The 12,483-nt window shown below is 36.3% G+C and overlaps 1 protein-coding gene across 1 annotated transcript in view; it reads right to left on the reverse strand.

Moving 5' to 3' along the window:
• The window catches only part of Glra2 (glycine receptor alpha 2), a 231,617-nt gene that overhangs the window by 165,171 nt on the left and 53,963 nt on the right, over positions 1-12,483 (reverse strand). Inside the window, exon 5 of the mRNA XM_008840892.1 lies at positions 8,420-8,643. Within this exon, the coding sequence (XP_008839114.1) occupies positions 8,420-8,643 (224 nt within the window). The remainder of the gene's footprint in view (positions 1-8,419; positions 8,644-12,483) is intronic.

Below are 12,483 nucleotides of genomic sequence, written 5' to 3' on the forward strand. Positions count from 1 at the left end.
AAAAAAAAAAATGCTGGGGAGAAGAAACTCTTCAGTGGAGCTGTCTACAAGTTAAGCAGAGAAGTCTAGTCATGAGATTTTCATAAATTATTACCCAAGTTCTGATGGGGCTTTACAGTGATGCAGCTGTTTTTCAGCCACTTAGGCTCCTGGAGCAGCCACTTTATCCATGTGTCTGTATGCATCCCCCATAAGCTACAGTTGGGTGGGAACCTTTCTTTGGTCTGTCAGTGCTCAATGTGTGGTGAATAGATTTTTTTTTGCATATTACTGGGGAAAAGCCACACAACAAATAGCAATTTAAAAACAAGTATAGGGGCTTGAGATGGCTCATCGGTTAAGAACACTGAATGTTATTGCAGAAGACCTGGGTTTGAATCTTAGCACCCATATGGCAGCTAACAACTGTCCATAACTCCAGTTTCAGGGGATCTGACAGTCTCTTCTGTCCTCTGCAGGCATTGCACAACACGGGTGCACTTACCTACATGCAGGCAATACATGTATACACATAAAAATATAAAAATAATAAATAAAATATTTAAAAAATAAAAACAAGTCTAATCACAGAGTTTACTTTTAACAAACAGCTAAAAGGGGAAATCCAGCACAGATACTTAATGAAAAATGTATATGTGCATAGTTGGGGGGAGGGTTATGGAGAACAATCTCTCCACTTTCTTTCCTTTGTCCTTTAAGAGAGTCATTGAACATTTAGTATCAATGAGGATCTGAAAATAGTACAGTTTAGCATATGATGAAATGACTTCTTAGAGTCATTCAGTAATATTGGATTGGAATCCAATTCTTCCTGACCCTCAGAATTGACATCTACCCCACCTCCATAGCATCCTTGTATTAATGAACTTTTCCTCTACCTTTTGATTTACACTCTTCATCTGACTGCTCAAATTTAGAAAAATGTGTTTCTATTAAAATGAAATGTCATTTTTAAAATTTGTTGTCCTTTGAAATAGCTTAGTTATCAATAGCTTTGCTCTGGCAGTGTGGAAATTTACATAATAATATATGTACTTAATTATCTGCCTTTTAGTATCAGTAATCAATTAATCGATACCTTTTACAGTATGGATGCTTATAACTTGAAATGCTTCAAGCAATGAAAAACTTGTAGAGAGACTATCAAGCTTTGCATATACACAAAATGTTCCTCTTTTAAAATGGAGTGTCTTTTCTTTGAAATACATGCTAGATACAACTCACTGAAAAAATTCATATGTTTCAGAAGAGCTATGGTGACATTATGCATGTTTATTTGGTGATTAATGCCATCCAGGGATCTTTTCAAAAGAAGCCCATGTCAAAATAATTCAGTTTCACCAGAACCCCTGGTTTTTCCTTTGGCTTCCTGACATGAGAAAGTCTAGACAGTGGAGTAATAGCAGAAGAGCCGTTAATATCTGCTGGTTCAAATCTGCATATTGATTTGATTCATCTCTGTATCTAATCAACTGATGAACCAGTGAGTCATCTCTGTATAACTGTCTAAAATATTTTTTAATATTTTTGTTATTTTTATTTTATGTGTATGAGTGTATTGTCTACATGTATGTGAGGGCACCTGTGTTGTGCAATGCTGTGGCGGTCAGAAGAGGGTGTCGGATTCCCTGGAACTAGAGTTAAGGAAGGTTCTTAATCACCATGTGGGTCCTGGGAATTGAACCTGGGACCTCTGCAAAAGCAGTCCGTGCTCTTAACCACTGAGCCATCTCTCCAGCTCCAGCTGTCTAAAAATATTTAAGTATTAGTATATTAAAAGTATGTCATAGATTTTCCCTCTGATTGAATCAAAGTGTACAAATAATTGGGCTTGTAACTGAGAAATCACTCCATATTTGTGAGTTAAAATTATATATTTGGGGGCTGGAGAGATGGCTTGGTTAAGAGCACTGACGGTTCTTCCAGTAGACCCAGGGTTCGGTCCCAAGCACCCACATGGCAGCTAACAGTCATTCATGGCTTCAGTTCCAGGGGATCTCACATCCTTTTCTGGCCCCCACAGGCAACGATGCAGTTACATCGATGCAGGCAAAGCACTTATACACACACCAAATAAATAAATAAAAAGCTTAAAAATTATGTTTGAATGTTCTAAGGTAACCTCTTAAGTCATGGATATTCCAGTCTTCACTATCTCATTTTCAAATCAGATTCCTCCCTTCAGAAGGTGAATATTCAGTTTGGGAGAAAAGGGCACTAAGAACTAATGGTATTTTGAAAGAAGCACCTTGAAGTTAAGAATTCCCCCTTGCTGTCCCCAAGTTGTACGCAACATGAGGAAACATTTTAATTCACTAGGAAGGAATTTTGTGATGTGGAAAGAAGAGGGCGGTTGTTTTAAGTTACAGACCTATGGTATGATAGAACCAGAAGGAACCCTAAACTTTGTCTGTTCTGCTCTTTCAGTCCCATTTTATAGAGGAAATTGAGTCAGACTGATGATTCCATAAGGCTGGAGAGACCTCTTTTGTTAGAGAATGGAGTGAAAAGAAAGGAAAAGAGGAGAGCATATTGACCTGAGCTACCTTTTCTTTGTTCTGTCTCTATACCACCACCTGAAGAGCGAACTCTGATGAATGTTGACGTAGAGGAAAGTTACGTCCAAAAAGAGGAAAATCTGTCTATTGCTACTTGAGTCACATCAAGTCAAGGACAAATGGCTACACAATTTCCATGTATTTTACTGAACAATTCATTCTTTCCTTCAAATGAGGATAAGAAGATCCTTACTGTGTTTCATATGAGTCAGTATTACACTCCATACTGTATTTGTATTTATGAATACAATCAGGAATTTGACAGAGCTTTCTAGTACTTATGAGAATCTGTTACGTACACAACACACTTTCTATACCTTAATTTTACCCTCAGGTGCACCATTTTAAAACTTTTAAAGGATTTATTTATTTTTATTTAATGTGTATGAGTGTTTTGTCCACATGTATGTAAGAGTACCTGTGGCACGCAATGCTTACAGAGGCAAGAAGAGAGCATCTGATCCCCTGGAACTGGAGTTATGGACGGTTTGTTGTTAGCTGCCATGTGGGTGCTGGGAATCAAACCTGGGTCTTTTGCAAGGGCAACCCAAGTGCTCTTGACTGCTGAGCCATCTCTCCAGCCTCCCTGCACCATTTCTTGAAAGTCCTTCCCCCAAATTATTAGCTCAGCTGCTATTCAGTTCACTAGTTAGAGCCTGCCAACACGTCCCACTCATACAACCTTGCTTATCTTAAGAAGAATGTAATTGTGTGGTTTCCATGGCATTTTACAGCATTTCTCTGAAGATTTCTTGCTTAATTCTGGTGTGAGTGCTTATGTTATAGTCATTAATTACTGCATTAAATCAAGTCATGAAACTAATGAATATTTGGACATAGAGTTAGAAAATGAGAATGTAGATTTTTTGCATTACAAAGAAATATAAAAATAAATGTGGTCCAGTAGAATGTAGATTTTTTGCATTACAAAGAAATATAAAAATAAATGTGGTCCAGTTATGTACACATGGATGGAATTACAGCTTTTCATAACTGACAAATACATGTTTCTGGAACCTATCAAAACTGAAACTAAGATAACCATATCATCATTATTGGTAAAATTTAGTAAGTCTCAGTTCACTGTGCATTTTATTCCCAGCTCTGACATCTAAATAAAGAATATTCTTTCATCTTATTCTATTAAAAAATCATTCTGTAATCAGAGTCAGAATCTTTTGAAGCTTTTGCATGACTCCAGGATGATTCAAGAATAGGAAGCCATGTGGGAAAAGTTGGCCTTTTATGTGTAAGGATAGAATTGGTCATCAGACAGGATTGTTTAGGGGACACAGTTGGGTATCTGTTTAGAAATCTTCAGTCCACCTACTCTCAATGGTATTTGTAATCCATTTGTACAGAGATAATGTATGTCAGTCCCTATGGGTTCTTTATTACAACTCAAACACTATGGGGAAGGAGGAAGATTGAATCATCAACACTTAGAAGTGGGAGATGAACCAAAAGGGATTTACAAATGTCTTACCTTCAGTGCCACAAAGGAGAAAGTTTTGGGTCACAGAAAGATTGATCAATGAGGCAAGCAGAGGACTTGGTGATATGGGATATTTTGTGGAGATGCAAGTCTTTAATTGTTGATGGCTTAAGGGGTGTGACGGTTAGTTTTAAATGTCAGGTTTTCACAACTTAAAATCACAAGAGCAGGAAGGCTCAATTGAGGCATTGTCTTGATTGCATTAATTGAGGTGGGAAGACCCACTCCAAATGTAGGTTACAGGCCCGATAAAAACAGACACAGAAGAAGGAAGATTATTCATTTTTGCTTTCTTGGTCTTCTCTCTAGTTGCTGAGTTAATTTACCCTGTTGCTGTTACTCATACTCAGCCTTTTGCCAATATTAGCGCCATCTTTCGTGGTCTTCCAAGATGGACTGAAGATCAGTGGCTTTTCAGGAGCCTTCCAGGCCTTGTTCTAGATTGAACTTCCTGGGGTACCTAGCATTATGGGCCTAGCAACTACTGAGTTCTTGATCCCTGGTGTGAGGCAGTCATTGTTGAACCACTCTGACTGATAAGGCACCAAACCTTAAGGCCTTAGCAACTACTTGGTTCTCAGCCTTTCAAGAGAGAGCCAGCAAGTGATACAGCAAGCAGTGTTTAACAATATGGGCAGACCTAGCACAGCATGGGTGGCACCATTCCCCAGACCTAGCACAGGGCATCCTGAACTGTATAGGAGTAGAGAGATCTGAGTGCACACAAACAAGTGAGCATGAATGCATTCATTTATCTGTGATCTTGTATGCGGAGGTGTAGTTACTAGCTCTTTGAAGTTCCTACTACTTTGACTTCTCTGCTATGAGGGACTGTGACTTGAAATTGTAAGCTTAAATAAGCCCCCTTTTCTCTTAAGTTGCTTTTTGTCAGGGTATTTATCACAGCAAAAAAATTGAAACTAAAAGTGAAATTAATATTAAAGAAAGAGCCTAAAGAGAAATGCACAAAAATGGTTTTGTCAATTTGTTTCATTCACAGTCAGTGTCTTGCCTCACTGGATAGAGATTTGATAAGATCTTTCCTTCTCGCTGAAAACTTGCTCACCTGTCTCAAACATTGGAATCAGGAGTTAATGAGTACTAGTCTACTTGAAGAGTTCTAGTTTACTATTCCTTCTTCCTTTAGGTCCTTGCCATTTAGGAAATAGATATTTAAGACATTATGAATTGTGCTCTTGCTTGTTGTGAAAGCAATAGACTAGATCGTTCTCTTTGTTTTATTTTGCCTTCCAAGTTTTGGGTTTGACCTACATAGGAATTTCATTCTACCTCTGCTTTTGCAAAGTCAAGGAAAGCATGGAATCTTTCCCTGATGAAATACTATTAGCATTTGTTATTGGTTTCAAGAAACTGCAAGTATAAAACCTGAACACCAAGCATTATATCTTCATTTAAATATATAGATAGAGACCAAATGTATAAGTAATTATGGAACTGTGCATGATGAAGGTAATTCATAAGTTTTTCTTTGGCACTTCTATTTCTTTCCCTATATCATTCCTGCCATTGCTTCATCCTTGTCTCTTTTCTTGGGGATTCCTTATGTTTACTCTCACTGGTTTTCATAGAAATCACACACATAATATTAGAAATAAGTCAAGCTTTTCCTGTAGCATATCAATTTAGGCCAAGGGGCTCCAAGTGAATTTTCACTGTAATGTTTAGTGCACAGGGAAAATCCTTCTTAATGGAAATTTGGCAAGGAATTTTCAGAACCTTTTAGACATCAACTATAGCCTACTTCACCTCCAACTTGAGTGGAGTACTATGCTGGGCATATATTAGCACTAATTACTGCTTGACCACTAGATAATTGACTCCAGTGCCTCCAATAGAAATAAAGGTACTAATCCCTGAAATTCTAACAATATTTTGAGCACACAACTAATTTGTAAAATTATGACTGCTTTTCATTGTTCCTGTTTATTACCATTACTTAACAGATCATGTGTCCACTTGCTTCATTAAATTAGAATCTTTCCAGGGCAGGGAAATAAATGCCTTACTCCACTCTGGATCTCTATGCCTTGCATGGTTGGACATATCCAATTGTTTGCATTTTGTCTATGCAGTGTCTTGCTCATTAAAAACCCTTCTCGGAAAATAAGTAGATTTCTGCAGTTCAAACTTGCAAATAGGTTGTGTTTCCTAAAAGTGGCATCACTAATTCTCAACCAAGGACTTTTCTTCAGATTTCATGGACTAGCCAATAGCCTGCCATAGGACAAAGCACACAATCTAAGCAATCATCAGGACATTTCTGAGCTAGTAATGTGTTATACTTGGGAACCAGGGATACAATAATTGCCTCTGGATCTATGTCTGGGGAACATATATACTTTACCATTAGAGAATGGAGAGAATATCGCAGTACAGAAAAAAATGGAAAAAAACCTTCATTTTATTTCAGCAGAGCACAGTGCTAATTTACTAGAGCAAACACCACCCAAGGCCCAGAGGATTAGCTGAAGCAGCTGATACTCTGTGTTGTTTTTTTTAACTATCCTTCCCAGCACCATGCTCTACATATGTCCCATTCCATCAGGTCACATCAACTTAGGTCATGCCCAACACTGAATCTTATATCAGACAAATGAATTATCATGCAGAATGTTGTTTCCCTGGCAATGCAATGGGCATTGAAGGAATTTTCCTGTTTCTTTATAAAAGCAGAAGCCTTGTCACAGTTCACAAATGAGCAGCCTCATTCATTCTGTAAGGCACTGGGCTCTAAGCCTGAAACCAGCTCTGAAATTACTAGATATAGGAATGGAATGAATACACAGTAGAGAATCAAATTATAAAGAGTTAGTATTATTTACAAGAATACTAACTGTCCACTTATGGGGGACAGTAATAACCTAGAGAGTAATGAGGTATTCTATAAAGGACCTTAAAATTTCAATAGTTAATCAGCATACTAAATTTCTCTCATATGCAGTACATTATTTGAGTCCTTCAGAAGATGTTACAAAGAAGCAAAATACAAGTACCTTGACTGCAAAGAGCTTACTATTTAAAAGGAACATTGATTTTAAGATACAAACAGATGCTCTTTTCTTTATTGAACATGTATTCTATGCCAGGGGTTGGAACACTACAGTCAAAGGGCCAAATCAAGTCTACTATATTTTCCCCTACTATTTGTTCTTATAAGTAACATTTTCCTGAATGGCGCCATACCCAGTTGTTTGTATTTCATCTATGGCTGATTTTGAACTAAATGACACATGTCAGAGGTTGTTACAGAGGCAACATAGCCCGCAAAATTGAAATAATTATAATCCGGCCCTCTAAAGAAAATATTTTCTGACACTTCTTTCGTTCCCATAAGAATATTCAGATATAATTATTGGTTTCCCATTTTATAGATAAAATAATTGGTTTTTTAAGGACATGTAACTTAGTAAGCACCAAATCTTGAGTTTAATTCTAGGTATGGATGATTCCAAATGTCCAGGTTCTTCTGCTTGACTCATGTATGACTCATGCATGACAATGACCACAATATAGGCAGGAAGAAATAACTTTACAGAGCCACAGAGAAGTGGCTACTAATATTAAGGAGAATAGGACATGATTCTGAGCCTGGGGTGTAAAGATTAGGGAGAGGAACATATTTATATGTGAAATTCAAAAATATGGAGCTAGGAGATGTCACTCAGCTATTATAGTACTTGCCTAGTATGAACAAGTCCCTGGGTTCAATCTCTAGCACCATACTAGCTGAGAGTGGGTAGCGCATGCTTGTAATTTCAGCACTCAAGAGGCTCAGAAGTTCAGTGCCTTTTGGGGCAGCATTAGGAGTTGGAGGCCAGCCTAAGCTACAGATCCTGTCTCAGAAAAAAAATTAATCTCTGTAGATTTCAGTCTCAAGTCGAAGGCTAAGTTAAGAAATCAGTCATATATTTTGCCAGAAACACAAATGAGGTTAGGATAAAGTCTCAACTTACCAAGGCCAAAGTATGCTATTGACAACCATGTTGAGCCATTGAATATTTTATGTGCAGCTAAATAACAAATTATTGAAGCTACAATTCATACAGTTATGTTCCATGGTAGTTAAAATGAAGATCATGTGATTTATTTCTTGAAACAATCAAAGATTCATTTGCTTAGGTATTTACACAATACCATTAATGGTCTCTCAACCTACAAGATACATTTTTGTTCTGTAGAATTACACTTTGTAAACTGTGAGAAATTCTGGAACATTCCACCAACTTTAAAATTCAAATGATAAACAAGAGACCACAAAGTCAATTATTCATATACATCCTGCCCTGAAGAAGTAGGCATCCCTAGGGCCAGAACTAAAATGGGGATACAACTAACAGAGGCTTACCTGATACTATAGAGCACTTTGCCATTTTTTGAAATCCTCAGCAGCTTGTTGTCCGTGGTGACATCATGGAAGTTGGCACCTTTCTCATTGGCAAAGAACAAATCTGGTTTCCAAATGGAATCTAACATAGAGGGATCCAAGTCCAGGGAATCATCCGGGTACTCACTATATGCCAGCCGTGAATCATTCCACTGTTGTCTCAGAAAAATGTTCACTCGATAGTCCTACAGAAATGTCATATACAAGAGCTACTTATTGCCTGGTTTGATACAGTGTTTGTATCTGTTTGAACAAGTCTATGAATACCTCGGTCAAAATAAAGCATTCAGTTTTATTAGGATTGGGGGTTTAGAGGAAGAAGGAAGAAGAATCAACCAAAGCAGAACACCAGTTAAACAGGTTGACTTTCTTGAAATTTTATGCTTGAATTATTAACTCTGTGTTGAAATAATATTAATACAATGTGATCTTCCTGTAGAAAAAGGCTATAATGAGTGTAGAAGTCAGTCTATGACAGCAGATTTTTAAATAAAATTGTTTCATTTTCCAAATTAGAAATGATATGATTTCTAGTCTCTTTCGGCTCAGATGCTCTGCACAGAAGGAAATTCACTGCAAGTTGGTAGTGAAAATCTTATAAAATTGTGTCATGATAGAACAATACTCTTAAACTCATCATTGTAAATATTAATATTCTTCATGTTGACAAAATAATTCCATCACAGCTACTTACTTTCAATATTTTATTGCATTCACTCAACATGTTGTGTCTACAGTAACCAACTTGATGCTTCATCCAAACAGAAATTTTTCATGTTTTTCCAATTTGAAAACTTTCTCACAAAGGTGTTTGCCCTGATGGGAGCCTCAGATACGTTTGTCTCATTTTCACTTGGTCGAGAGAATTCCTTCTGTCCTAATGAATCAGCTTGGGACAGTGACTACTCACTTGGGGACTTGTATTTGAGGACTTTTAGGTTCATGGAAAGCATTCCTTGACTTGATGATCTGGACTCTGATGGAAGTGTCATCAGCGTTCCCTATAGTTTCCAAGCTTGTACTAATACATTCTTGTCAATTTTGATTTAAGGTGATAGATAGCTTCATTTGTTATTTCCTTTACCTATTTGAGCCCACATTGGCTTCATCTCTACAGTCTTGACATCTCTTTATTTTTTGTATGTTATTTATAATATTTAAATAATGACTAAGTTATCCTTATTTGCTTGAAAACTTTCCAATTTAGGTTCCTAAAGTTCCATAACACCCTCATTCTTAAGCAAACATGTGTGATTGCTTTCTCTACCAGATACCATGGAGACCACTGAGGGACAGCAAATTTCAATTATTTCCCCCATAGACAAAAGAAAAAAAAATTAAAGTTGAGGTTAAACTACTCTATTCAAATACCTATGCCATTTTAGAAATTCAGTTTCCTGATGATCACTGTCATAGAATATATTGAATGCCATCATTCTTGGGAAGAGTGTATAGTGTAGGCCAAATATGTTAATATTCAAATAGTTATCGTCTATTGCAAATCAATGATAAAAGCTCAGAACATTTGGAAAGCCTGAGTTACTAAAAGGAATAAACTTGATGTTCTCCATTGTAAAACATGAAGACATTTTGATTTTGAAAAGTTTGCCAACTGACCTTTATGTGTGATTACAACAGGTCTGCACAGCAAATTCTGAAATCTGAGTGGGTACTCTAAATGGGCCTAGCTAAATGTCTACCCAAACCTGTTGACTCACTGGCTCCCCAAGCAAGTGACAAAGGAATGACAGAATCTCAACATTTTCATTACGCATTTCTGGAATTGTCCAAAGAGAACAGAGGACTGTGATTAGAAAGAGATTATTACCAGTTAATTGTCTCATTAGGAACAGGTGTACTAGAAGCTTAGGATTGTTATATAAGCAGCAAGAAAGTATGATTTGTGAAAATCAAAGAAGGGACAATTAAAAATACAACAACTCAACTGATATATAAGTGTTCACGACATACATCTGTTGTGAGATGTTCTTAAGATTTCCAGAGGAGGAAAATGACAGTTCTCCAGTTTTTGACACCCATTCTCTTTTAGTTTCCTAGAGTGGGAATCAGTTTTATTAAAATTTTTTGGCAGGAATCTGTATGCTTGTTTCAGCAGAAAATAGGAAAGAAGAGGATCTCCTCCCTTAGCCAATTCTGGAGATTTCTAGTTCCAAGAAGCAAGGGCATTTGGAATGAACAGAGGTGAACGGGTTAAATATCAGACTATTGGGAGATCAGCAGTCCTTTCATCAGGAAGTCATTTTAGGATGCAAAAGACTGTGCGAAGCCAACTGGAGGGCAGTAGGCAACAAAATTACCATCATAATTTCTTTGTGATTTCCCCTGTAAGAGAATGATTCAAAGTTGCATATGGAAAGACCTTAGAGAATATTGTTAGTGAAATGCAATCTGAAAGTGATGATCTTTTAAAAAAGGTCCAATATAGATTTTCACAGCTAATTCTCATGAGTATTCTCCAGTGTTTCCTGGTTATCTATTTTGAATTTTATGTCAAGAAATGTATGAAATAATTCATCCTAATATTAGAACTTTTAAAAGAGAAAGTGAGTCAATTACATCTCACTACAACCATTAAATGTCCAAAGGTTATTTTAAAATAAATGAATCTCATTATTTACAAGCAAGGATAAGTAGAAAATTTAGAAGAGAAAACACATTTTATGCCACAGTTATGTATGGAGCAAAACATATGCTGGAGTATTTTATCTAAGTAGTTATTCCCTTTGTTGTATAGTAATTAACATTTATCCATGAGTTTGTTTATGATGATATACACTATTCTAAACTTCGTAGAAACCCTTAAATATTTAGGAATATGCAGGGACACCCAAGGATATAGAGAAAGTACATAGTCAAAGAAAAGGGTTTTTTTTTTCTTTTTTGTAGCCATGCGTGTGTAATTCTCATGGTTCAGCATAATTTTCAGTGTATGGCAAACATTTGCCATATGTAATTTATTTCTGCATCATTTCTATTGTCAAGTAAATTGACTGTCTAATGAAATTACAAATCATAAGAGAGTAGTTATATAGTTCTATAGTCTTTTTTGACTTTGCTGTTGCTTGCAGGATCAATAAAATATTAAAGAGATAGTAAATATTGGGAACATGGTTAAATGCAGACTACATTCTCTTTTACTCTGCCTTATCTCTCTAGGGGCAAATTCCACTTCAAATAAATGGCATATTTCCTTACATTAATTTTTTCTGTATTATTGACTCTCTGGGTATTGGATAAGTTAGGAAAAAGAATATATATACATATACATATATATACATATACATATATATGGATTTTAAAATAGAAGGCATATATATGAGTTGCATATTTTCTACATTAACATTGGTAATATGGATAACTACATTCATAAATTTAGAATATCTCAAGTTTTACTTTTTCTGATACCTTCAAAAACTACATCAACTCTGTAAAAAGTGTTCCTTTAAATTGAACTATTTTGGCATTATTATATGTGCTTAGCATTTCCATGTAAAATTGCAACTCTATCTCATAAATATTCCTACTAAACCCTAACGTTATTCAAATACAAGAAGCATTTAGAACACCAAATAGACAGGTCCAGAAAAGAAACTCTCCACTGCACATCATAGTAAAAACATTAAACGTATAAACAAAGAGAGAATACTGAAAGCTGCAAAAGAAAAACAACAAGTCACATATAAAGGAAAACCCATTAGGATTACAGCTGACTTTTCAGTGCAAACTATGAAAGCCAGAAGAGCCTGGACCAAAGTATTCCCAGTTTTAAATGACCACAGATGCCAACCCAGATTACTATACCCAGCCAAAATGTCTATTAGACTCAAAGGGGAAAGAAAAATCTTCCATGACATAAACGGGCTGAAGGAATTCATGTCCACAAAACCAGCCCTTCAGAGAGTTCTGGAAGCAATACAAAGAGCTGAAGAAAGGAATGACTATACCCAAGGGGTTGCAGAAAGAAATTCAATGAAGGTATAACTGTGGAAAAGTACAGCTATATC

Source organism: Nannospalax galili, unplaced genomic scaffold (genome assembly GCF_000622305.1).
Source record: "Nannospalax galili isolate Female #2095 unplaced genomic scaffold, S.galili_v1.0 scaffold521, whole genome shotgun sequence".
Lineage (NCBI taxonomy): Eukaryota > Metazoa > Chordata > Mammalia > Rodentia > Spalacidae > Nannospalax > Nannospalax galili.